Raw genomic sequence first — 27,809 nt, 5'->3', positions numbered from 1 at the left:
AATTCTAAAACTACACCTAAACTCGCAACTGAAACTGCACCTAAACTCGCAACTGAAACTGTACCTAAACCCGCAACTGAAACTGCACCTAAACTCACAACTGAAACTGTACCTAAACCCGCAATTGCAATTGTAGCTATAAAAACAATAAAATGTGAAAAATCGATTTCAAAATCAAAATCAATATGAAAACAGAGGCCACAAACAAAGCGACATATGTAATTTCACAAAGCAATCTCGCCACCAACAACACATCCTTTGTGTGATCTCTACCTTTGAAAAATGAGTTCAACTTTGAAGGCGATCTATCCTCCGTCGGCAGCGGAGAATAATATTATAGGCCGTGATCCGCAACCATCCTTCATTTTCGATCTTTGCAAACTCAAACGATTTATGGAGAGAGAGAGAGAGAGAGGTCATCTTTCATTTATGTTCTCTGCGAACTCACACAATTTGTGGAGAGAGAGGGGAGAGAGATGAGAGAGATGAGATAGAGAGATAGAAGGGGAGAGAGAGAGATCGATCTGGAGCTTGTGAGTTGTGAGATCTGAAAATATATCGAAAAAAAAAAAAGAGTAATGAAAATAACAACTGAAATGGACAAAGGCAAACCAATAAAAGTGACTATTTAAAGAAAAACACGTAGCAGACATGTATTTGATGTTTAAAATGAGTACCTGATTGTTAAATACACATTACCTGATTGTTACATAATCAAACATAAGGTGTGTTTGGTTAGATACATGAGTTGACCTGTAATATATAATAAATAATTCTAAAAAAAAATCCCATAAAGGGAGTGGGTCCCACACAGCTTGGAGTCCATAATAATAAGACCTTGGAGCCTTGTAATACGACTCCGACGCAGTGGCCACGACTATGACGTACCCGTTTTTGACTAAGAAGGAAAAGTCTCCTTCAACAAAGCCAAATAGTTGACCACACGTGTTAAATGCGCCTCAATAACTAGAGCAACCCAGTGGGAGAAGACCGTTATATAATAACTTCCCAAACGGAAATTTGAAATTCCCGGGACAAGTATAACACAGAGAGAGAGAGAGAGAGAGAGAGAGAGAGAGATGGACATGGACCAATATATTCTACGAGCATTGGAGGGTGAGTTACCACAGTTTTTGTGGTATGAGAGTCTTCCAGTGAGTACTGAAAGCGCTTTTGTGCCCTACACAGGCGGACCCATTAGCGAAGCTGAGCCAGAGAAACCTCCTCTTGGGTCAAATTCCATGAACATGAACAAGAGGATGGTACAGTTGTTGAGGAAAAGCTGGCCACCTGCGACTACTGATAGGATCGAAGTTCGAGAGAACGGTAAGGACCGGTGTTTCCGCCACATGATCAATGAGCGGATGAGGAGGGAGAAGCAGAAGCAGAGCTACTTGGCCCTGCATTCTATGCTGCCCAATGGATCCAAGGTGGCTAACTATTTTAAATTTGGTGTAGTTAGATTTTCATCTTTCAATATTATATTTTCGATTACATTGGAGGGAATCAAATCATCAACATATCCTCATCTTAACCCTTCTCACCTTTTTCATTAAACTCGAGTGTTAGATTGGATTTTAATTCCAGTCCTTTGACCACATACTATTATCAAATTCAATACATAAAATTTTATGTTACGTGTTACAGGGTGATAAGAATTGGATTGTGCAAATGACAGCTATGAACATTCAGCAGCTGCAGAGGTATAAGGAGGAGCTTAGGAAGAGGAACATGGAGCTCGAGGGCATTTTGGGAACAATCAATGAGAAGGAGAGAGCAGAAAAGGGGACCAAGATTAGATTAAGGGTGGCTAATCCAACATCAGGGATTGATTCAATGCTGGAGGTTCTTAAGTTCTTGCAAAATCTGGGGTTGAAAACCAGAAATTTCCAGTCTCATTTCTCTGCAGAGGAGTTTTCAGCAGAACTGGAAATTGAAACCAAGGTATCTTTCTCTTTGACACACATACTACACACATTAATCCTTTTCTTTCTGTCAATTGCATTATTATACTATACACACCCAAATTCCTTAATTTCTATTTTATACACCACAAATTACGATATGTGTCATCAAAGAAGGGATGAAGAAGACAGACAAAATGGGGCTAAAAATATTCCAGCCATAGAGTTTAACTCTCCTGAGAAAAATTTGTCTATCCCAATCCCAATGATAAGTGACGTGGCATTCAATTCTCGTACTTCATAAGTTTTAGGCCTCATTTGAAAAAACCAAAAAAAAAAAAATTAATAATAATAATGGAGCCCACATATCACTCTCACTCTTTGCCACCTAAATCAAAGGTTGAAGATTAAACTTCAAAATTTGGTAAATCCAAAATTCCAAATACTACCTACTTCATTATTTTATTTGGAATGACCATTACACTTTTATCTTTTGGGCCAAGATTGACAACTACGTTTCAAAGGTTTTTGCATGCATAGATGATATAGCAAGCTAAACAAGTAGTCTTATTCCCAAATTGAATATTTGAAATTGCACACGAGGTTTTTCTCACCACTCACCAGCATTTTATATATATATATATATATGATACTAAAAGTCTCTTTTTTATTGTTGAAAGATTGGAGCCTCAGAGCTAGAGAAGACCTTGCAAGAAACACTACATGAAGCTGAGTGGAAACTTTGTTTTTCATTGCCAGGAAGCTCAAGGGAATAAAGTATTTGCCAGTGCTAGTCATCTTCGTCGGCATCTTTTGACCTTTGGTTGTATTTGTATTGTTAATCATGCCATTGGAGTGAGGAAGTTTGTGATGTGGAAATTAAATTAATTAATTAGAGGGTCAATTTGTTCATTCTTGTCAAGAAATTTTTGCAAACCATATTGGAGTCATGAGTTTGAGTGTTTGACTTGACTAATAATGGTTTAAAGCTTGACTACCTATTATTATTATACTCTAATTGAGCACGAGGAAAAGATGTGACAAAGGGCTGTGTATATGCATGCCTAGTAAGCTATAGTGGGTAAGACTTAAAGAGTAATATAAATTAATAATAAGCCAGCCCCAAAATAGGGCTGGGCAAAGGGCTAGAAAATTTGTAGTCATTTGAATTGACTAAATATGTATCTATATATTTTCAAGCTTGTCTAGTATTATACTCTCATTCAGCACGAGGAAAATATGTGACAAAAGGCATTAAGAAAGCCCAATAAGCGAGCGAGTGTTTAAACCAAAGAAAAGGGCTGATAAGCTAGGTTGAGGAAATAACACCTTTTCTTTTTTTGGCTATCCTGCAACTGGAAGAACATCAAACCCCTAACCCAATACTCATCACATCAAGAAGAATTTTATTTTTAACAAAGGAAGAAAATCCCTGTCAAACTCGTACATGTCCCACAGCAGCTAAAGTATCCCTTGTTACTTTTTTTTTTTTCTTAATACATGAGAGAGGTGAAGGACAACAATCAAACTCTTATGTACATGTACATGTAGAAGTAAAATACTCTACCATTGGAGCTATAAGCCCTCACTTTTCAAGTTAAATATAAGAGCATGATTTGGCATCCCTATAAGTTAGCTGACAAAATCAAACTGCAAAACATCATCTCAATGGGCAGTAGAAACTGCTAGACCAAATCATAAAGGACATGCCACCATGACAAGGCCTGTCAAAAACAAGCGAATGCTAATCGGAAAGAACTCGATCATTACAAGTGGAAGGTCTTTGTTTCTCCAAGGGCCAAGGGGTATAAGGGATCACATTGTAAGTTCCTGTTTGGGAATATGCTTGGGAGTTCTGCTTGTCCATGAGATGATGAGAGAGTAAATACAACACCTACAGGAAGCTGTGAGAAAGTTAGGGAAACTCCGGATGGGGGAAAACAAATCAGTTATCTCCAATTTGGAGAACTTCAATTCAAGCTTCCTCTGCAAGCAATCCATGGCTACACTAGGTAAACAACACTACTACCTTCGTCTAGAAAAATGCGCAAAAAAAAAAAAGACGACCAGATCCATGAAACTCTGATGGGGCAGAGTACTTGTTGCCAGAATAGTCAATATAGGCCCAAACTTCAAGGAGGCTTGGCTTAAAACAATGATCAAAAGCGGGTTGGAAAATTTTAGCAGCCTTGTAGTCCCATGTGGGTTCAAATCATCAGACGGACTCAACTTTTGAAGGCTTGCTTAATATTAAATCCAGGGCAATACTTAACAGACTGGGAAATGGCAAAGTATCCTATCAACCTCAAACAAGGAATTACATGGCTACTGGGTGAAAATTGAGTGAATCACTTCTATGCCTGTCGCTTTTAATGGAGTTGGGCAAAATAAAGTCTGAAACAACTAACCTTATTTTGATGCCTCTAATATGACCCCGAATATATAATGAGCAAGATAAATTTTGATTAATACCGCACTTAAAAAAATCAAGTTTCTGACGTAAAATGGAACATTGAGATCATTCATTCATCAGAACCAACACACCACAATTTCCAACTGTAAATTTAACTTCAATCTAAATAGTACTCGACACAAAAGTCAAAACTTAAAAGTAACGAGCAAAAATTTGATCAACATCAAAGTCTTCAGAAAATAATATGACTAGATATCCAGACTGCTGGCGAGGATCTCACTTTAGAGGAATGAACCTTGAAGAATGGGTGGCACCGATACCAGGTCTACCGTGCTTGACAGGCTTGTATGATATTGAGAACTCAGCAAGGTAATGGCTGATCATTTCAGGCTTGATTTCAACCTGGTTAAAGGTCTTCCCATTGTACACCCCAATAATGCTTCCAATCATTTCTGGTACTATAATCATGTTGCGCAGGTGAGTGCGGACTGGTTCTGGCTTCTCACCAGGCGGGGCCTCCCTTTTCTGTTACAAAGCAACACAAAAGGTTATAATTAGGGACACAAACTTTCCTCAGCCAACGAAGCACATAGCCATCTGCAACAAAATTTAAGAGCTAAAAAGGAACAGAAATGCTTGATCCTCACACCAACAGAACTTTTTGCAGCATTAATTCTTGTAAGTCCCTAGTCATTTATCCTGATGGTGACTAATACTGGCATTCATGTATTCTTATCTACAAACAAACAAATACAAGTTCCTAACAAGTACATAAAAAATTACCATTATACATGGCAACAATCAAAGACAACTAAATCTAGTTGAAGAGGAAGCTGTTCTCGCTTAGAACATAGTAAGCAGAATGGGAGGGTAAACCTAAAACAATTTCCATATTGTGTAATAGTAATAAGAAGATCAGCATAACAAGGTTGCCAATATCAGAAGACAAATCACATGCACTTGAGAATAATCAAGTTCAGTACCTGTATAACTTTTAATAATATATATGAGAATGAGCTCATAGCAAGGACGAACTAAATCACACACCTCTTCAACGAAAAATACAAAACCAATAACATCGTACACATCACATTCACAAAAGCACATCATATTCGTATTAAAGCATCATTGATGGATAAATAAAACCATTTTCACACATATACAGCAACCCATCAAAGCATAAATCTAAGATCCAAACTCAAAACCCACACCATATTCACAAAAAGAAATGTAAATTCGATCGATAGTTATAGAAAAATTACCGCTTTGCGCAGCTTCTTGATCAAAGCCATGGGCTTGCGCTTCAAACCCCTCTGAAACCTATCAATCACATCAAGTCCAAGCAAACCAATTCAGACCCACTTCCCAAAACCACCAAAAAACACACTCAGAGATCGTATTGAGTCATATACACTACCTTCTCCGAGCTCTGGCAGGGAAGAGCTTCACAAGCTCGTCGGTGGACATGTCGAGGAGAGCATCCAAATCGACACCTCTGAAACTGAACTTCTTGAACGTCCTCTTCTTTGGCACCCCAGCTGCGGCCACATCGGTCTCAACATCCGCCTGAAATACATAGAGTTTAAAGAGAAATTGCGTTGAGAAAGAAATTGAGTAAAATTTCGGCGAGAGTGGGGATTTGGGGCTTTACCATGGTTGTGGAGCTTTCGGAATCGGAAACCCTTTGTGGGGGAAGAGCTTGAAGGCTTTGGATCTGTGGCCGCTAGGGTTTTCGAGAAGCAAGAGGTTTTTCGAGCTGAATTTATATATATATTGGGTAGTGGCGCTCTGGTTATGTACTTATGTGTTAGCCCTAGAATGAGGTTGAGGGGTTTTTGCATACAAGGACCTCTTACTTCGGAAATTGTTTATAGTCCTTGTTTATTTGGAAATTATTATCCTTTATGGTTATTGGGCTGGTCATTGGGCCTGAGAGTTAGGGGAGCAGATTGGACTATTGGGCAAAAAACCTTTCTATCACCGTCCCACTGTTCTCTCTTTCAAAACATTGAGAAGAACTTGCATAACACGGGGATACCAAGTGGTATCCCCACCCTCCCCTCTCTCTCTCTCTCTCTCTCTCTCTCTCTCTCTCTCTCTCTATCTCTCTCCTCTCTCTTTTTCTCTCTCTCCTCTCCTTCTTCTCTCTTAATGACACCAGCATGTCCCTACGATAGGAATATGCAAGTTATTTTCCAATACTTAAAGAGACAACAAGTGCATACAATTACATGAAATTTTTACTCTTACAATTATATGGGTTGGCCTAATCCAACTCGGCCCAACAGAATAAAAAAAATTGGCTCAGCAGGACCCATAAGCACGAGTCGTGTCCATGTCGAATCTGGGCCAACCCAGCCATTGTACACCTCTACGGAATCTACTCTTAGGGCCTGTCAAGTTTGTTCATTCTACCATTTGAATTGCTGATGTGACATGTATATAACAGAAGATAAATTGACGGTAGAATTGACGAACTTGACGGTTGGGTTATGTGAGATACAAGAGAAACTTATAGGCGGTAAATTGAAACAGTAAACATTTAAGGGGGTAAAATAAGACGAAACTATAATTTCAGGAGATAAATGTGCAAATAAGCCTAGTATTAACTAACGGTGTGGTGTTCTATCTCTCTAATAGAGATGAGACCCACATAGTACACCACATTACTCAATTAAGAAAAAAGTCTTGAATAGAACAGTCGTACCCATAGACCATGCTATGATGTAATTTGTTCTATTTGTTTTAAAAAGTTGTACATTTCACTTGAAAATGAGGCACATGCCAATATACCAACGGAGGTCGCACTGTATATGTAATACATGTCATTGCTAAGATAGTCCAAATCTTTCTAATGGATAAATCCTACCTCTATTAGAGAGATAATACACTACATAAGTCAGTTAAAAGGTATTTGTTAGTCAATATTTAAGTGTCTCTTCATCATGTCCCACAAAGTGACTCAAGGGGTACGAGCTAACCAGTGGCGGCTCAATGGAAAGTGAGGCTTAAGGCGAAATTACACAGAGACCTTTCAAATATATTATTTAAAAATATATTTTTTTTAATCTTAAATTAGGAGGCCTTTTTTTTTTTTTTTTTTTTTTTTTTTTTTTTTTTTTTTTTTTTTAAGTTTTTCATATCCAGATTCAAATTTCCTACTAAACATAATTATTACTAATAACAACAAGAAAGTGGAAAGCCTCTTTCTGAATTTTGAGGCCTAATTGACTAATTATAAATGTTTAAAGTTTTTTCTTTAATAGTGTGTCAAATACTTTCAATATGAGGCCTCCCTCAACATGAGGCAATAGGCACAGGCCTTGCTCGCCTTATGCTTGAGCCGGCACTGGAGCTAGCTTGCCGGTACTGGAGCATTGAGCATGGCATGGTGGCTGCGTGGTTGCGACTATGTCGATCGTGGAGGTAGCAAAAGGTCTTTGATAAAATGCTTCAAAGAGAAAATTCTAAGTTAAGAGGTATTTGTTAGTCAACATTTAAGACTTTCTTCCTCACACCTCCACAGAGAAATTTAGGATTTTCCCCTGTTTCCACGCAAAAAAAGGTAGCACTTCTTTTCATTTATGTGGTTTTGTTTTTTGTTTTCTGATTTTAATGCATATATTCATTTTTTTTTTCTATGTACAGAATCTCTGGAAGAAAACACATGTAAAGCTTGTAAAACTATGGACCAAGTTGATTAAGCAGATACCGTTAACTTAATCTGTTATCAGTACTGTTTGAAATTTCAATTCTTTGAATGGAAGCCCTTAGCTTCAACTGAAGGCTTGGCCTTGAAGGGGACAAAACAATGTCTTTCCAAATAGAACCAGGCTCCAGTATAAGGCTTGAGTTGTCCTTGTAAAGCTCGTATATGGATTCTGCCCGAGAGTTCAAACTCATCAAGTTTGTCAAGCATTTAATGTCTTCACGATCCACCAGCAGGTTGTTGTCTCCATCCTTCCATCCTATCAGCTGCATTAATGTACACACAAATCCAAGTTAGTAAATTACATGCCATGCATATCTAAGTTGAGTCTGAATCCTTGGCTGATGTTTAGTTTTTGTGATGAGATTATGCTTGTGTTCAAAACTTTCACAATCTTCAGCACCAAATCTCAAACCCAAAACGCATAATCCTAAACTTCAAAACAACATCATTTTATCCATAAGCACAAATATCAACACCGAAAAATATAAGTTAATGATAATTATATGAAGCTAGTTTATTAGTTGAGTCCAAAATTACCTTAGGAGGGCCAGCCATGGCATTAGTGCAGTAGAGCCTGGCATTATCAACTAGCAGGCAATAATTCTGAAATTCACTGGCAAACCTCCTATGGGATTTTAATTGTGAATTCACCCTCACTGCCCTCCCTACCATTATAGCTCTCCTTATGCCTCTTACAACAGCTAAATAAGCATCACAAACCACTCCAACCAACTCTATTCTGTATGGCTTTCTTTTGGGTGCCTCTGCATGATCTTCCTCTTCTTTTACTTGTTCCCAATAGTTTTCATTAATGGTGCCATCCTCAGCCACCTTGTATCCAACCCCCATGCGGTAACGGCATCTGTGAACATTTCGTGCCATGGCTATTGTCTGCTCAACAAAGGGAGACCATGACAGAGTGCCATCCATGATCACATCCCGGCCTTCATTGAGTGCAGTCACTAGCAGTGATGATGCAGCATCAGTGGATGATTGGTGCACCTGCATTAATCAAGGTCAGTCATTTTCTAAAACTACTATATATGATGGAAATGTGCAATATTTTCTGTAATGTGTAGGGAAGTGTTCTTTATGTTATTAACTGTCAATACGAAGCATTAATCAAGTATATGCTTATTTGAACAGTTCAAATTGTCGACAAAATAACATGTCAAATACTAGCGTCAGTCGCCCACACACACATGAGCGATTTCAACCATTGATGTGGGTCTTAGAGGTACCCTACATGAGTCAATCAACGGTTGAGAATAGCCAGAGCGCGGGTGGCTGACTGAGGAAAGAAAATTAAATGAGATAGAGATTTACTAATTCAGCAGTTTGGATCATGTCAGTGTGATGAAAACCTCTAGAGCTAAGGGCTCTATAAATAACATCTGTCTCCTTGAAAGCATCTGCCTCTACTACCACAGCATTTGCTGCTGCTTCTGACCAGAATGGCTCTTTGAGAATGTCTTTGAGGACAGTGCTCTTGCCAGCCCCCATTCCACCACCCATAAGAAGAAGCACAGGGCTCCTGTCACAATGGGCCACCGGCACCATCACATCTGTACATTGCGATTCTCCCTTTGATGTGGTGCTGCCAATTGCTTTCATTTCCTCCACCAGCGTAGAGAACACTCTTGCCACCTTTAGGCTCTTGGTCACCCTCTCAATTCTCTGCTTCCTATAAAACCAAAATCAGAAAAACAAAAAAGAAATCCCAAATATTTAGAAAAAATAAAAAGATTCAGTAAAATGTAACTTCAGTTATATGCAAATCTCTGTTTTCTTCTCAGTCTTATCACATAATGTGGTTCACTATTCTATCCGAAAATATGGTCCCTCTAAAAGTACTCATCAAATAAATTACGACTACAGAGAAATGCAAATGTAAGAGAAAGCTGTAAGCTAACCTGGTAGCTATCAAAACCATGTCTTTGAGCTTTGTTTTCTTAGACTCTACATTCAAAACCTGCAAGTTAGCCAAAAATAAGATGACACGTACAGATGACAGATGAACAAGCAAATTGTAAAAATAAGTAAATTCTAAAACAGAAAAGAGAAAAACCCATGATGCTTGTTTATAATTTTATACCTGACCAATCATAAGATCAGCTTGACTCCAATGAAATGCAAAATAACTGAGGATGCTCCTATCCAATTCACCTATAAAACCAATGTAGAGAGAATCTGCTTCTGCTTCGGAAGCGAAATATTCGTAGATGCTATCTTCACACCCTTTGGATTTTCTCAAGTAATCATATGCTAACTTGCATATCTGGGGACATTGATTGGCATCTAAAAATCCAAGTTGCCTAGCTGCACCCACAATTTAAATAAACAAAAATAATAAATACTTTTCTTAATTAGACTTTCATCAAAGGCAAAAGATTGCTTGTATAACTTGCCTAGTAAAACAGTGAAAGCCAAAGAAAGTAGACTTTTATTGTTAAATATTTTATAAAATTCTATTTGCACCCCTTGTTCCTTTTTAGCTAGTGTAAAGCACACTCGCACTAGAGTGTGGGAGTTCAAAGGAGAGCGATTAGCTCCCTCTATTTAAGAGGAGGAAGGTTTAGGGCAGATGCCCATGTATGCGTGAGTGACTCTTAATCGTAGATACATGTAGATCCTACAACGAAGGTCACATGTGTTGAACTACTTAAAATTACCATGCACAAAATGTCCTTTGGGAGTGATGTGTTTTACTCTTTTAAAAGTGAACGGGATAATGAAATTTGAAATCAAAGTTTACTCTTCATTAATATCACACAAATTGTATGAAAGCTCAAATCCAATGCATGAAAAAACTAATTAGAAATGAACAATCCAATCATCTAAGTTCCATAAACGATGTAGGAAAGATTAAAGCGAACATAAAAAAGTGAAAATATGAAACAAAATGTAGAAATTAATGATTAAAGGTAACATTGATTTTGGTAGAGAATGTAATATATTACCAACATAATGGGAGAATCTCTCGATATTTCGGACGCGGCCGGATTCTGTCCTGTGTAGGTGTGGTAACATATTATTTGGGGCTCTCAGCGGAGGTTTGCTCGACATTTTTGTCCGATAATTTGTGGCTGCAGCAGCAGCAGCAGCCACAAGTCCAACAAAGGAGGCAGCCAAGATGTGCACTGTGATGAGGTTGACTTTTCCATACCCACCATCTAAAAAGTAAAAATTAAGGAGACCCATACACACACACACACTTTAATTGTTAGAGAGCGAAATAGAGAGACAGAGAGAGAGCTTTGGCTTCTTACCATGATGCAGCTGCATCTTTTTGAAGAAACTGAGAGAGATCGATTATCAGCAGCCTATTCTTCAGCTCAGCTCAGCTACTTTGTTTGGACATAAAAGCATCGGACAATGGATGTGTGCTGGTTATTTGGTTAATGACTTTGATGGGTCAGACATGTCTTTACAAAAAGGTGGTATATATATATATATATAAATATCTATCTATATTATACTCAAAGACAAAATGAATCAAATGATGCATGTTTACGACTTCAGACAATATAAGAAATCAAGAGCTAGCTTTCATTGTGAGCTGTCAGTAGATCTGTGTTGATTCATTTTGATCAACGGTCCAGAGTTGTTCGTCCTCCTGACTGGCATTTCTTATAAAATATAAACCAATTCGACAAGCAGAATGTGTTTTCAAGCCAAATTAAATGATATAATTTAGGGCTAATTACAAATAAATCAATAAAATTTTTTACAATTACATTTTAATCAATGCACTTTTTATAATTTTATTTTAATCACTATTGACCAAAATGAAAAAGATAAATTATAATGGATTAATAAACATATATTACTATTCAGATTTAGATTTGTATTAGCTTTTATTATGCATCAAAACGTCTTATAGTTTAGCTCCCGGGTTTTGGCTCAAGACCTAAACCCTAAACCATAAGTTCCAGAACCCTAATTCTAAACCATAAATCTCATTTATATACTATGCGCCTCATTTCTATACCCTAAACTAAATAAATGGCAACATCATAATTTTACACCCACAAGTAATGAAAAAAAGAATTGACAAATTAGTATTTTCTAATGCACCAAAATATATGACATCATCAAGTGAATTGAGCTTAGTGACTAAAATGAGATATAATTTCAAAACTCATTAACCTTTATGGGAAAAGAAAATTTACATCGACCATTATGTAATATTGAAATATTTTATTCATTTAAAAGTAAATTACTAAAAAGTCAATGTTATAGCTCTTTGTACAAAAAAAAAAAAAAAAAAACTCTCACATAAAAAGTTAGAATGATAAATAGGTTTATTTTGTACAAATAAAGTCTACATTTCATATAAATAAGTTCACGTTATGTTTTTTTCCATGAATTTTTTTTTTTAAAACTAAGCAAATTATCAGAGTAACAATGATTGATACTGTCAAATAGTAGCAATTAATATGGGAGGCGATTTTCGCACTTCATTTTTGTCCTCATGCACTCCTTTTAATTTTTTTTATTACATTTTATATTTTTAATCACGTATATTTCCAAGTTTACCCTTTTAATTAAATTCATCATTCATTCATTTTCGTCATCTCTTCCTACTCACGTACTATGTCTCCTCTGCATGTTCCTCAAATATTCCCCCTCTTTCACTTTCTCCTCTCACAATCATGGACCTAATTAGTGTTTCTCCCTTCAAATTTAAGGTTTCTACAACCAAATACATGAAAAAATAGGAGGGTTTTTGAGAGAGGAGAAACATGACCCATACCTACCCAAACCAGGAGAATTAACTCATCTTTCAATTGTTTTTTATTTTTCATTTAATCAAGAAAACAGATTGGATTTTTCAACAAAATAGAGAAGTAACATTTTAACCAGAGCATGACTAGTTATATTACTTATTAACATTGAATGATATTGCTCAGATAGGCATGCATCTCAACGAAAGCCTTCACCAGTTATAGTAACATGTAAATTGAAAACCATCTTCATCGATGATGGAGTTGCTTTTGTAACTGATGCAATTGGAAAGTCATTCATTCCAAGACATAATCAGTTGAGACAATAATAACAAATCAATTGTGTTCACCAACATAGTCAATCAGTTGTGTTCCTTTGAGTTCCTTTTTGGCATATCGCCAGAGCACCTCATACTTTCAAATCAAACCCAAAAGTGTAATTGTAATAAGTGTGTTGATTTGTTACTAGATTAAGTGGGTTTAAACTACTCTTGATTGACAATGAGAATATGGAGACTAAGGATATCTGCAGATGAAAGCGATTCAGGAAAAATAGTGTGTGGGGATGGAAGAAAGTGTGGTGGCTTTGAGGGGAATTTACTGAATTGATTCTGAGGTGAGACAACGTAACAAAGAAAAGGGTAGACTTGAAAATACGGGTAGTTAAAAATATAAAAAATAATTATAAAAATTAGAAGGAGTGTAAAAAGAGAAAAGTGGAGTGTGAAAATCACCTCCCATTAATATAGTATTGACAATTTAAATAGTTACTGTCTCACAGTAACAATGATTGTTACTGCAATTAATAGAGTATTTTTACAATTTAAATAGTTACTATATACATTTTTCTTTTCTTTTCTCTCATTTCTCTCATCTCCCCATGACTTTATCTCTCTTTCTTTCTTTCTTTCTTCTCTCTCTTCTTCCTCGTGCACGACCTCTCTCTCTCTCAGACTTACCTCCCCCCCTTAGTTTCTCTCTCCTCTCTCCTCTCTCCTCTCTCCCCGCATCCTCTTTCTGCATCCTCTTTCTGCCTCACTTTGTCTCTCATCTCTCTATGCCTCTCCTCTTTCTCTCGACCCCGAAACCCAATCCCCCAGCCCCGACCGCCACTCTCCCCATCCCCCTGCATGCTCTCTCTCGTTGCCTCCCCCGACCAACGCCAGAGGACCGGCTAGGTGTCAGATTTTTGCAACTGGGCTAGATTGATCTAATTGTTCTAGATCTGGATTTTTTAAAAAAAAAAAAACCCTTTATTTAAATGTAATTTGCTATATAATTTATTTTCAACGTGTTCCATCTGTATAATATATCTAGAAGATAGTCAAATTAAAGCATATGTATGGAGCCCTACCACCTTCACTTTGTTTATAATTTGTTTGGATATTGCTGCCAAATACCATCACCAGAAAGCGCTGGCTGACAAAGTGACAAGTCAAGTTAAAGAATGGTATTAATAAAAAAATGGAAGAAAACAACAATAAAATTAATGGAATCTGACGTACATGACAAGTAGATATGAAATGATTAAGGATAACCATGTGGTCCATGTGCATGGACTGAAACTTGAAATAAAATCCAACTAATTGGTTTTTTTTCTTCTTTTGAAATTTCTGTAAGAATTGCTTCTTTCTTTCTTGGTTTTATGTTCAATCATACTTTAGATATACATATCATCATGAACATTTTCTGGGAACTTCAGAAGAGTTCGTCATGAAAATATTGCGATTGGGATTGACCTATTTGTAGGCTTCCATACATTATTGATTTATTTTTAAATAATTTAAATTTTTAGAGTGCAATCGGTAGTCGAATATTAATGTTATATGCTATAATTTTTTCAGCTACAGACTTATTTGCCCCTACGTTCAATTATTTTGTTAGTTTATTTGTCAAATACAAAGTGAGACTGTATCTATATTTTTCTCTATTTTTCTAGTTGATACTTATAATTCTCTCTTTATATATCGCAGAGAATAGAGGCGAAACCAAACACATAGCCCAGCCAAGAATTCTGCTAAAAAAAATTATTATATATATCATATAGATTATAGAATCCCAGTAGCTATAGAAGTTAAGTCAATTAATGACTTATATAATATTTTTTACTTTGAAAAATTAAATCATTAAAATTTAAAATAAAAGATCTAAAAAGTCAAAAAGGAATTTGTTTAAGTTATTAACCCCTTTTTTTTGTCAATTAAGTTATTAACCTAACATAGCTATATCTAATATTAGGTATTTAGAATAGCTTTCAAACTTCAGAAGCTTTCACGACATATAAAAAAAAACTGCTCCCCATTTATTCTTTCATCACCAATTTCTAAATTATCATTAATTCTTCTTGATCAATCTCATGCCTAAGTGAGTATAATTTTGAGTTATTTTTTAATATTTAATTTAATTTTAATTTATTAATTTGAATTGAAAATTTAATTTAGAGTTTAAGATTAGGATTTAATCTTATTCCATATGAATATAATGAGAAAGCACAAATTATTAATATTTTTCTGTTGCATTTTATTTAGGAGATTTTCAGATGCTGTACATGTTTGCTTTGTTGAGCTTGCTTATTCCTACTTCCGGAAGCCACTAATCAAGTTAGTAACTTAGTATGTTAGTTTTTCTTTCAATTAGAATTTTTTGGTATGATTGGTGAAATTTATATGAAATTTGTGTGTTTTGCTGCCATATTTTTTCGAGCATATGCTTACAAATTTTAATAGTTTAATTAATATTTGTATAAATATGCATTTTGAGGGGTAAGTTTCAATATGTCCTCCCTAACTTGGTGTATCTTTTTTTAATATTAATAAAATTCCTTCGTACTGTCGAGGTTTTGTTTTTTTCAAGTTCTTATATAAATATTTTATGTGTATTTGTTTTACTAGGAAAAAAATTGTCAAGAGATTTTAGCCACTCAATCTTTGTTCCACCACTGCGGAGAATGAGACTACACATAAAGAAGAGTCTATAAGCATCATAACTATCATGAAGTTTCGTTCTCTCCACACACCCTCATCAAGGTAAGGCGCCATACAACTTCCTAGCAACAGTCGTGTAGTCTCAAATGGCACAAGTCAGTTTCCTTCCCATTGTAGCATTTCATAATATAGTGCCTAATTTTAAACACCCTACTCACCAAAAAAATTTGTCTAAACCCCCACCCATCTATAAACTCTTTCAAAACCCCTTAAAACTTATAATCCTAAATTACCCTTCTGACGCATGCTGACGCGCGCTGACGCATGCTGACGTCACTGTAACTGTATTTTGGTGAAACTGTTTTTTTTTTTTTTGAATTGAAGTTCTTGCTAAAACTCAATATTTCACTAAAACTAAAATCAAACACTGAAATTGAATTTCATTACACTAAAACTGAATTTCAAAAATTTAGTTACGCTGAAACTGAATTTCAAGAATTCAATTACACTGAAACTGAATTTCATAAATTCAGTTACACTAAATTGAAGAATTCAGTTATGAATTCACTTACTGAAACTGAATTAAGTGATAAAACAATTACACCTCGACTAAAATGCAATTACACCTTAATTAAAAAACAATTACACCTTTACTAAAACAATTACACTTCACTAAAACAGTTACACCTTTACTGAATTCCGTTTCACTAAAAAGAACACAGCAACCTTATCAAAAAAAAACCAACAATACAACAAGTCATTGAGATGAGAGGAGTAGCCAACAATACAACGTCGTCCGATCACCTCACGCGCGACGAGTACACGACAGTCGCCACAGCCTCGATCTGTTTCTACCTGCAAATTTGATTCATCATATTTCATAACCATAATTTCATTCAAAGTTCATTTCAAACTCATGTTTCACGAACTGAAACTGTTTCAAGAACTGAAACTGTTTTACGAACTGAAACTGTTTAATCAATAAATTAAGTAAATTTGTATATACTTATAAATCAATTAAAAAACCCACATTTCTATCCGATTAACATAATTAAGCTAGAACTGAATTTGGGGTGAAACTGAATTTTCAGAGAGTAAAACTAAATTTTCTAGAACTGAAACTGAATTTACACAGTTACACTAATTAAGCTAGAAACTGAAACTGAATTTGTTGAATTCAGTTGCACTTTTTAATCGCCGAGGTACCTGTTTAAGACCAGACAGTTCAACAAATCAAACAGGGTTCATAAAATTGATCGTTCAACGGCCGAGTCGGGCGGTGACCACCACACACGGTGGCTGCCCAGCCCCAATCAACACACAGAAAATTACAGAACTCACCCAAAAATATTCTCGGACCTCGAATTGAGCTTTTAGGATTCGAGGGAGGCTGAACAGCAAAAAAAAACACCCAACCCGCCGCCACAAGTGGCGGATCTAGCGGTTGCAGCGGCAAACCAACCTGAAAACCAAGATTTGAGTTAAAACAACCCAACCAATAGAAAGAGCAGGTCGAGGGGACAAAGATTGATACCTGGATCGACAGAAAACACCACCGGAATCGGCCCAAAAATCGTCGAAGAAGCCGCAGCTTTGTAGCTTCGCAAAAGCCGTGCCCAGTGGTGGTCGGAGTGAGGAAATGGCATGGAGAGACTGAAGAGGAAGAGGCGAGAAGAACCCAACCGGTCCGACACCTCGTTACCGCCGGAATTGACGGATTGCCGGCGAGAGAGCTCAGATCTGCTTAGACCCGATCTGGCGTCGACGTTTAGTTTCACGGCACGTGGAGGGCATAGGGAGGAAGAGGAAGGAGAGGCGAGTGTGATGGGACCGGTCTCGCCGGCAACCGTCGCCAGACGGCGGCGCACGCGCCGGCGATAGCAGCGGGGAGAGAGAGAGACGCAGAGGGGAGAGAGGCAACAGATAGGAGAAACCGAGAGAGAGAGAGAGAGAGAGAAAGAGAGAGAGAGAGAGAGTATTAGTTGGCTGAAAATGAAAATAAAACAAAAGGGGTAAAACTGGAAAATTAAAATATGGGGAGTCAAAGTTGACTAGAGGGTTTAGGAAAATATTAAGTATAAGATTGGGGGTTATAAAAGAGTTAGATTTTGGGTGGAGGTTATGAGAGATTTTATCTCTAACTAGGAGGTTTATAATTATTAACATTTCATAATAAGTAGCATGTTTTTATTTTTGGTATATATTTGTATTTTATGTTTGATAGAATGTATATTTGTACATTATCAATTTTAAGTAATATAATCACCAAAACAGAAAGAACAATAATGTTGTAGATTATGATTATGTAAATATTTGATATTATATCTAATTCTGAGGGTATCCATATATTGGAGAGAAAAAAAATGCACATAATGATAAACGTGGTCACCAATTTTTATGTCGTACATGTTCTTAATTATCAACTTGCATTACATAAAAGAAAAATATAAACTTACATTGTTGTATTGAATCAAAAAAGATTTTCATTACTTTATTGTATTTATTTTTTTAATGTTCAGATTGTGCAACTACGTGATGATTGCGTGATTGAATGAAATACATTATAATATTTGCAAGTTGAGCATAATATTCTAAATTAATTGTGAGAGAAACTAATGACCATTTGGTTTAATAGATGACGCCCAATCTTCCCTTTGTAGGGGGTAGGCATGGGCGAGTTTGAAAATCAACCAATACTTATAAGTTTTTTTGCTTGGTTCTTCGGATTGTCCAAATTATGACATCTTGAAAGGATCGACACAAAAGTTTTAGAAAAAATTTCAAACATCCATATGCAAATATCATAATCCAAAGACAAACATAGTTTCTTGCACCTCAATTTTTAAAGGTTCAAACACCCAAACAAATGGTTATACCAAAAAAATAGAATATAACCACTTAGTTTACTTGAGCACAAAAAGTACTGGATAATAGACTCATCGAGTTCCTCAAGTTGCTTGGGTTAGAAATTTCTCAACCCATGTTTGCCCAAGTTATAATTTGGGTTGGTCGGGTTAGAACTCTCTCAACCCGTTTTACCATATCTTCTTGTCCAAAATGTTCAAAGTGTGGGTTGAATTTGGTAAATGCACTGTAAGATATATCTTTCACTATGTCGCGGATGTATCGGAAATGTCGCCGAGAAATTGGTAATTTTTCCGAGTGATGACTGAAATTTGGTGGTTCTGATAAAATAAAAAAAAAAAAAAAAAAAAAAAACCTCATTTGCAGATTATACCCAAACCCAGCCATGATTCAACTAAAAAACTTTCATCTAATGCTAATTAACCACTCAAAAGAAGAAAACAAAAATTTACTTGCCTTTATTTCCCATCACAGCCACACTCTTCTTCAAAGTTCAAACCCAGTTGATTTGTTCATACTTCATTGAGATTTGAGGTATGCTCTCTTTCAATTTTCTCTGCTCTCACTCTCTCACTCACATGTGGGTGTGTGGTGGGCTACTAGTTGGTCACTTGAGCTTTTTATTTTATTGTGTTTTTTTTTTTTTTCAAAATGCTAATGACTTAACTAATAATTCATAACAATAGAATAATTAATATGCTAATGGTATATATAACTTTTAATTAAATAATTAATATGGTTGTTTAATTTAGTGTAATATGTTCAATGAAAAATTAGTAAAATATGTTTAATTTATTATGACATAAGATTTATTGAAATATATTTAATTTACTATATTAAAATATATAGTATGACATATTAAAATATGTTTGATTTACTATAGCATAAGATTAAGTGAAATCTATTAGTGAAATTTTACAATGTTTAATATATGAATTGATGATTGATTCTATATTTCTTAGAGTTCCAGTCTACAAAATGTTGACTTATACCGATATTTTTCGATATCGATATATCCGTAAATTTGAGAACCGATATTTTCAACCTTGGGTGGGATCATGAGGACATGGCTAAAAGAATTCTTCATCTCTTCGTATAATTTTAGTTGAACACATTTCCTAATTTCAGCTGCAGATATCGCTTCATGTACAAAAAAAAATATCCAAGAAAAAAATTTCAGAAGTCGTATGTACAGAAGGCGTCTAGCAGATCCTCACTCTTCATTTTGCATAAGAATTCAAACAAGGGCAGGTCTGAAATGAATAAACGCCTAAAACTACAAGCCTAACATTTTTTTCCTCTTTACCTTTTCTCTCAAATCTGCTTCAGATGGAATCTTGCCACTGCCCTTTGAGGTTGCAGACCACCATGCCCTCAGCTCTTCCTGCAAAGTATATGACGGAGTGTAACTAGCAAGATAGTAGAACACTAGAACATGAGTGATAAGCAAATATCATTATGTACACGAGCCAAGATTACGGTGATCATGATCCTGTTATGAAAAGTTCAATCAAGTAATTTACACTAAATCTCAAATCCAAAAGAAGACGAACTCATGGAGCATGGATTTATGTGACTTGGCCTTTGGCCTAATTATACATGGGCTAAACAGCCAACACAGAATCACATGTGTTAAGAAGAAAATAGGCTTACACAGTGAACATCAATGATGACAGTGAAATGTAAGCATGTTTCAACTAATCAAGCTCACAAAAAGTGGAGAAATCCAGCTGATCAAACTAAATGGGTAAAGAAGCTAATAGAGGGAATCCATGGACATACATTGAAAGACGTTGAATCAAGGGATTTCAAGTCTGATTATACCTCATGGAAATCTTGGTTGGACACGTACTGGCTTTCAACCAAACATCTGAAGCCCCCAACAACAACCGATATAGAGTTTTTGTCATTCGGAGGACAACTTTCTCTCTGAGAACCTGTGCGTTGAGGAATTAAAAAATAAAAGAAGAGGAAAATGTTAACTTAGCTATATATCAAATTATGAATCATCCCAATATACTGTCAAACAAGTAAACAGGCATGATGTAATGCTAATCATACCAGCTATGCAAGACACATAGTATCCAGTTCCCCCTAATCCTGCTTCCCACTTCCCAAGGCGCAGACGCAGGAAAAACCCCTCAAGCTGTGAGAGTGACATATGGGAATTCATCCATCTGATGCCAGAAAATACCACATAAGAACAAGTTTGAAGTTTAAACACTTGAAAAAGAAGAGAAATATTCAAGCTTTAATTTAGATAAAAGGCACAAGGACAAAGTTGTTAAAGTGTTCCTTTTAGTTGTATTGGGTTCTCATTGTTTTAACTCTTGGTCAGATTTTTCTAAGGTTCATGATCATATTAGAAAATCCAATGTAAATTTTATAAAACACTGTAGTTTACATACCCAGTATTGTTGGTGTGTCTACTGTAGTGGAGTAGAATTAAGCATTTTCGATTAGGTAATTCACCCACTTATAAGTGAATACAAGGGGTCACCCAATCTCCTCCTCATTCTTGAGATACTAAGTTTCAAACAACATGATATCAGAATCCAATAGGTTATTGCTTCATTTCACTATCAATTTTCTTAAAATTACAATACAAAACTTCCATTTTTTTCCTCCTATGGTTTCTTTCAAAGATTTTAAATCTTATATAAAAATAGAAGCCTATGTCAGACAACCTTGAGAATAGAAAGTAAGGCAGATAATTAATTTAATGGATCAAAAACTCTAGTGGGTATCTACTTGCCTATAATTTGCCTGTTGGTAAATTTCTATAATCAAACAATTGGAGACTAACAAATATTAAGGTGAATAAATTTCATATCACATGAAGGCTCTGAAATAACTCGTATACTTTTCCAAACCCTTGAGGTGCACGTGCCAATTATTAGAGCTCATTAGTGTGATTGAACAAGCTACACGCTATATGCAAGCAAATTTCCTGAAAAATAGTAACCAAGGATAAATGAATTTACTAGTGAGAGGCCAGTTGGTATGCTCTACTTACTTCAGGACATCTGTGCGAGACAAGCGAAGCCTTTTTATGGAGTCAAATATTCCTCTTGGTACATCTGAAATCTGCGTATTGACAAACTGTGACAAAGCCATGATTTGATTCTCTTTCAACTTATTTTCCACAGAGCTTGAAGCACTGTATTTCTTAATTAAATTTGAACGATATCTCATTTTCTTGGAGGCTTTCATCTCATTCAAATTCCAGCTCAAATTAAGATCCGTGTCCATTCTTGAGTCATCGTCGTCACGAAATGTATGAGCAACAGATGCTCGAATATGATTCTCCTTACCAATAAGGAGCTTCATATTTCCATCATTTCCTGCATTACACTTCATTTTACTAGGACTGCAGTAATAATCTACATGAGAAACATTACATTCCAATTGCGGTTGTCCCGTTGAGGGAGCATTAGGACATGCAACCGCCCAATGACTGCATTGGAAACATCTAATGCAGAAAGAAGGCAAATATTCTGCTCCATTATAGGACTTGAATTTACTTTGTAATTCTTGAAGCTCTGTATCCCTTATCTCTGAACACTCTCGAAAATGGTGACCTTTTATGCCACAAAAGAAACATGTGACGGTTTCACGGGCAGCATCACCTGTTACACCAGATGGGGAGATGTGCTTAAGAGCATCCAATCGCCTAGCAAAGACAGAAGCCATTGCTTCCGAACCTTTGAATTTAGGGGAAGGCAAGATAGGGTACAATTTGGACATGGACTTCTGATCACTCTGGCCTTTGTTTCTATTAAAGGCAAGGGAGCCCTCATTGTCAGCTGCACAATTCTGTAGATCATCACCAATGACAATAACTAAATCTTCAGCAGGCTGCTCCCTGGCCCCTACATTATTGTGATCACTGGAGCACTCAAGAACTCCACCAGCACTCTGATTGTGATGATCTGACATTAATGAGGGACCAGATGTTTTTGGAGTAAATCGAGTTATCCACAAGCTTTCGAGAAGGTTACTTCTACGACCAAATTTATCAGTTGTCTTCCCTTCAGATTGTGGGGCAGATTCAATGTTCTCGACACCTTTTTTCTTACGTTTACCCAGAGAAGAATTAGAGCTAACTCCATCTTTCTTTTTAGCAGATGCCAAGCTGCATGGACTTTTATTCTCCACAGAATTAGTATTGCCTTTCTCACTACAACCTGCAACTTCTGCAGATAAATTCTTAGACTGGGTTTCTGAACCTACTTCATTTCCAGATGTAGATTCATTCAATTTCTCTATTGACAGCAGAGATCCTCTCCCTAAGGTACTATTCTCCCTATGACAGGCTTTTGGAGAAGCATGAATTTCATACATCTTATTGTCAAGCTCAAGTTCCTTAGATCCTTCTCCAATTTGATGATTGCCAGTCAACATTCTAGTTTCTTGGCCCTCTGCCTTTGGGCAATACATGGACTGAAAAATCGACTGGAAACCAATATTTTTAAATCCAGCATCCTGGTTCTTGTTGCTTGTGATGAGTTTCTTATCAGGATTCTCAGGTCCATGATCAGAATGTGCAAGGGTAAGAGCAAGAGATGGTGCCTGATCTTGCATTGATTTTGAAAACCCCTTCATCATGCTTGATATCCAATTTATGAAGGAGCTATCTTGTCTAATATAGGATGTGCAACCCGGTGTTTCTTGAATTTGCTTTCTGAATCTTTTACCCCCAACAATGAACTGTTCATCAAAGCTCCAACTCTTCTTGCCTGATGAAAACAATGCAGCACTATTACAGCTTTCAACACTCTCATGGCTATCATCCTCATCTTTTGACATTCTTCCCTCAAGTTCTCCATCAGATAAAGCTTTCTCCTTGCCTTTACTTTGATATTTATGGATTCTGCTGTTAGTTGGAGAGTGCTTTTCCAGAACAGATTTGTTTTCAGGAAGCACCTCCATACCCTGCTCAAAGCTGTCTTTAACCCCCAAAGCAAATTCTGATCCTAAAATCTGATTTACTGTACCATAAGCATGCTCACTTCTGAGATTTTGTAAATCATTCTCGGCAGCTGACTCCAGTTTATCTGAAGGCCTTCTGCCTTGGGACATTTGATTCACCACTGGAGCACCGGAAGCTTTATCTTCATTCACTGGGTGAACTTCAGAGGTCAAAACAAAATCCATTTCCATTTTCTGATTGCCAACATCAGGATGTCTGTCTCCACCAGCAGAATCCCCCAACAATGGTTCATTTTTTTCCACAGAAGGTATTATTTGATCTGCAGGTGTATTATTGCATCAATAACATGTTATATGTAAAAAGAAGAAGTTTATGTTGTATGCAATGCAGCATAGATTGAAAGAACAGCTCAGGAACTGATTTTTGTTTGAAACACCAGCAATCAGTTGTAGATGATTAACCAATTTTACCATTGAAAAAGCATGTTAGTTTACCACTATTTCCAAGAGCTTAAGTTGTTAAGTTGTGGGCCAACAATTGTTTTATTTTCTAAAATTTTCCCTCACATGTGGATATCTCCCCAACATGTGGAATTCAACTTATATCCGGGGATGCAATTGCAGGGATTCAAACTCAAGATCTCCTGCTCTGATAACATGATAAGGCTTGTTGGTTTACCAATTCCCAAAAACTCGAGCTGTTAGGATGTGGGCCAACAATTGTTTTATATTCTAATAACTACATTTTGAACATTAGCTGATAAGAGATTTCTAAAGTCATCTGCCAAATTTACCATGCTATACTAATTATGTGAATAGGAGGATGCACCTTGCAATGCCGTAAATATTTTTTCTCCGGTCTGAGGTATTTCAGCTACTTGGGAATTGATTGGACCACAAGTGTCCTCCCGATTACTTGGAACGCATACTTCCACAGCTGCTTTCACTTTCTCCACATTACCACTGGTTCCTACAAAGAGAAGTTATTCGGCAATTTAGCCAACAATTTTCCTGAAAAATAAATAAACAAACAAGAAACATAACAAAATTTTAAAACAAATTCATCATTCTACAACTCAACATAACTTGTTTTTATACTTAACTAAGAAATTTTTAAGGATAAGGTCTACCCAGTGGCGCAGCCAGAAATTGATCATAATGGGGGCATGATAACAATAGAAAATTTTCTCCTTCCCACTATAATCCAATAGAAAATTTTCCAACTATTGTATCTACTTATCTTAGCTTCTTGATGATAATTGTTGTGAGAGCCAACTACAGTTAATAAAAAGATATTTGCAATTTTGTGCCATCTTCATTTATTTAGCAGACATAAAATAAGTATTCAAATAAGAAACCAATTAAATTAATCCAAATAAACAAACACAACAAGCCAATAGCCAAAAGCACACACAGAAACTAAAGTAACACACTATTTATATTCAAATAAGAAACCCATCTTCTAATGTTCATAAAAAATAGGGTCTAATTTTTTTTGTCTAAAAGGATAATGGGGTCCGACCCAAAATTGTAGGAGTGAAACAACCTGACTATTGGGGTCATGTGACCCCAATGCCCCCATTGTGGCTCCGCCACTGGGCCTACCCAATTCCACATAGGACTTAATATGACTAAAATAAAATAATCCTCACCTGTCTCATGTTCATGACTCGACCCACATACCGGCATGATGCCAGCTTCGCTTGTGGGAGACGTAGTAAAAGTATCTTTACCAGCAACTTTGCTCTTTACATGAAATGACGTTTGTGGTGTTATAAAATTCTCTTCATTTATAGACTTGTCAGTAGCAGACCTCCCACCTGTAGTGCTTTCTGGCGGTGAAAGAGTCACATTGCTTGGACCTGCACCTTAGAAAAGTGAGAATTTTCGGATAGGAAAAGCTGGAATCAGCTCATTTAAGACTCAAACGGTCAAACCTTTTTGTGGAGACCAAACTAATTCTGACAGGGGCTCGGCAGCCACAAATGTCATGTCTATCCTTGAACCTGCATTTGCACCTGCACCCGAATCACTGTTCAATCTTCTCTGAATGCACTGATTCGAATAACCCAGTGAAAGTCCCAAATCAGTCTCTGGTTCTATGTTCTCATTGTCCGCATTCATTTTTGGCTTGATAAACTCTTGTATAGACTATTCTGAAACTCCAAAACAAACCAAGTTAGTCCTTTTTCACATGCTAAACATGCAAACTATCTCTAGAAGAGACGTAACAATCAATTTTCATTGAGTGCCAGGCTTACAATAAAATATTGTGGTGAAACAGCCTTTTATTTCTATTTTGAAAACCTTGGGGACAGTAACAAGTAAACTATTCTATAAAGATGTTTGAAAATTTAATTCCCCATGGAAATGAGGCACCTTATAGTATCCCTTTCTCATAAGAATAAAAATAACAAAATGGGACCAAAATTAGCACATAACAAGGCCCACCATTAGCCACATTATCCACTATACATCCTTCACTGTGTCAATAGAAGGTAGTTTTGACAATTAAATTTGTATTGCTTGAAGAAAATGCAACCTTTCTGACACCTCTATGAGATATATGCAACTTACACATCAATTTGTCTCAACAATGGTGATGCTTACCCGCAATCAGAGGGGTTGACAGTTGAAAGCCGTAGAGTTCTATTACCTGTGCACATTAACAAAATATAAAATCAGTTTACATAACTTTATCCATATGTAGTGTTCTTAAGGTATTTGATTAAATGCTTCAGTTATTGAAATAAGAGATAGAACGAACAAATTGCGTAACAAAATATATAACTGTGTGAGCAAGGAACCGTACAAAACAGTGAAGCAAAGGAGGCTACTTTGAAATCACATCATGACACCCCCAATGTTAAATATGTAAATGCGGACACTACGTTGTCACTAAGAAACAACACATATGTAAATGACTTTTTCTGCAGGAGAAAGTGAAATTAAAAAGGAAAAAAAAACAATTAAAAAAATTGCAAGCAGTAAGAGGCAGTGGATAAAACATTAACAATTTCACTGCTCAATACATAGCTGGTTGTATTTATAGGGGTTGTACACAAATAAATCTGAACTTAAGTACCAGACACATGTCTAGACCAAAACCCACTTTGAAAGAAGAGGAGAAAATTTGAAGATTTAATATGACAGTTGAATGATAATATTTTTTATACCAGAAAAAAACCCAGTTATTAAAATAGCAATGCATAGCAATTACACTTACAAAACGAACACTTGGCTTCTACACTTTACAAGATTTAATTTTTATGCCAAAATGAAAATACCCTTCATTTGTCAGATGCAATTATATCCCGGGGTCATATTATCTGAAATTATAACAAAAGCTTGAGATAAACTTTGGAAAGAACACGAATTTATAATAATTCTGAACTGACTTTCTGATTCTTCAGGACAAAACCCCAACAAGACGATTTCCTCTTTGCATGGCTTGCAAAAGGGTGTTCAAACGTCTACAAGTTTTCAATGACTAATAGTTGAAAATAGTAATCTCAACCTTTCATGTTTTAACTTGTACACATTCCACAGAGTACATAAACAAAAAGAAAGAAAGTTCCAATATATACATGTAACATCGCAGAGGCTCCGATCAGAAAAATTGCATAAAACAACCAGAGGTTGAAGAATTGAAGCAATTGGAACCAAAAGGCAACAAATTTGAGAAATACCCACAACAAGAAAAGCATTTATAGTGAAGACCCACGCACCTGTTGTGTGAATTCTTCTGTAGAATGAGAGAGAGGGAGAGAGAGATGAGAGTTGTCTTAACTCAGAGAAGGAAAGGGAGGGGGAGGGAGGGAGAGAGAGAGAGAGAGATGAGAGTTGAGTCTTAACTCAGAGAAGAGAGAGAAGGGGGTGTTGGAGTTGGAGAGAATGCCTGCCATGTGTGTCCTTCAACCACAGTTTCATGAAGCTCCCCTCTTACCTTTTGCTTAGATTCTGAGGCTTGAGGTTTAGGAGTCACCACGTGGACACAGTGCATGCCAACAGCATTGTGTCAGAGTTACTGTATCTGTTTTATAGCCTGGAGAGTTTCAGTAAGTGTATACAGTCCACATTCACAAGGATAGAGAGATCACATAAAACTTTGGAATATATAAAAAAGAAGTGTCGTGTGTATTGTGATTTGTGATTTGTGATTTGTGATTTGTACAATAGAGATATTCGGAACTATTGCAGCTTTATTTGACTTTGGGGGTGTCGAAGTACAAAAAGGAAGGAGTCGATTCCTGTTTTCACTTCCGAATTAGAATTTTTTTTTTTTGCCAATTCCGAATTAGAAAGTTGATTGGTCATTAGCAAATCATTACG

At 36.3% G+C, this 27,809-nt stretch overlaps 4 protein-coding genes across 8 annotated transcripts; 1 reads left to right on the top strand and 3 right to left on the bottom strand.

The window, feature by feature from the left end:
• Nucleotides 1–1,061: 1,061 nt before the first annotated feature.
• BHLH92 (basic helix-loop-helix (bHLH) DNA-binding superfamily protein) lies at nt 1,062–2,814 on the top strand. Its single transcript, XM_086232483.1, has 3 exons — nt 1,062–1,430; nt 1,648–1,944; nt 2,585–2,814. The coding sequence occupies exons 1-3, from the start codon at nt 1,080–1,082 to the stop codon at nt 2,678–2,680; spliced, it is 744 nt and encodes a 247-aa protein (XP_086088609.1). The 5' UTR covers nt 1,062–1,079; the 3' UTR covers nt 2,681–2,814.
• Nucleotides 2,815–4,347: 1,533 nt separating this feature from the next.
• LOC147293944 (Ribosomal protein S19 family protein) lies at nt 4,348–6,109 on the bottom strand. Its single transcript, XM_086231662.1, has 4 exons — nt 5,969–6,109; nt 5,735–5,883; nt 5,580–5,637; nt 4,348–4,842 (listed from the first exon to the last, which is right to left on the bottom strand). Exons 1-4 carry the CDS (start codon nt 5,969–5,971, stop codon nt 4,594–4,596), a joined length of 459 nt encoding a protein of 152 aa, XP_086087788.1. The 5' UTR covers nt 5,972–6,109; the 3' UTR covers nt 4,348–4,593.
• Nucleotides 6,110–7,987: 1,878 nt separating this feature from the next.
• On the bottom strand, nt 7,988–11,422 carry LOC147293943 (P-loop containing nucleoside triphosphate hydrolases superfamily protein). Of its 2 annotated transcripts, XM_086232027.1 has the most exons (7): nt 11,299–11,422; nt 10,990–11,202; nt 10,125–10,348; nt 9,943–10,001; nt 9,356–9,713; nt 8,567–9,031; nt 7,988–8,292 (listed from the first exon to the last, which is right to left on the bottom strand). In XM_086232027.1, exons 1-7 carry the CDS (start codon nt 11,312–11,314, stop codon nt 8,032–8,034), a joined length of 1,596 nt encoding a protein of 531 aa, XP_086088153.1. In that variant the 5' UTR covers nt 11,315–11,422; the 3' UTR covers nt 7,988–8,031. The 2 variants fall into 2 exon arrangements, with proteins under 2 accessions (XP_086088153.1, XP_086088152.1); XM_086232026.1 differs by lacking the exon at nt 11,299–11,422 and having other exon boundaries at nt 10,990–11,292.
• An 8,194-nt stretch (nt 11,423–19,616) lies between these two features.
• Nucleotides 19,617–27,484, bottom strand: TZP (zinc knuckle (CCHC-type) family protein). 4 transcript variants are annotated; one of them, XM_086233258.1, is made up of 10 exons: nt 27,206–27,484; nt 26,290–26,407; nt 26,055–26,133; nt 25,415–25,633; nt 25,130–25,339; nt 24,307–24,447; nt 21,562–23,797; nt 20,607–20,722; nt 20,370–20,482; nt 19,617–19,929 (listed from the first exon to the last, which is right to left on the bottom strand). In XM_086233258.1, the coding sequence occupies exons 4-10, from the start codon at nt 25,599–25,601 to the stop codon at nt 19,822–19,824; spliced, it is 3,111 nt and encodes a 1,036-aa protein (XP_086089384.1). In that variant the 5' UTR covers nt 25,602–25,633; nt 26,055–26,133; nt 26,290–26,407; nt 27,206–27,484; the 3' UTR covers nt 19,617–19,821. The 4 variants fall into 4 exon arrangements, with proteins under 4 accessions (XP_086089384.1, XP_086089382.1, XP_086089385.1 ...); XM_086233256.1 differs by having other exon boundaries at nt 26,088–26,133; XM_086233259.1 differs by lacking the exon at nt 26,290–26,407.
• Between the last annotated feature and the right edge of the window lie 325 nt (nt 27,485–27,809).

The sequence above is a fragment of the Dryas octopetala genome, chromosome 2, assembly GCF_963921425.1.
Source record: "Dryas octopetala chromosome 2, drDryOcto1.1, whole genome shotgun sequence".
Taxonomy (NCBI): domain Eukaryota; kingdom Viridiplantae; phylum Streptophyta; class Magnoliopsida; order Rosales; family Rosaceae; genus Dryas; species Dryas octopetala.
Note: the sequence above shows the minus strand (reverse complement) of the source record. Positions and strands in the feature narration are given on the sequence as shown.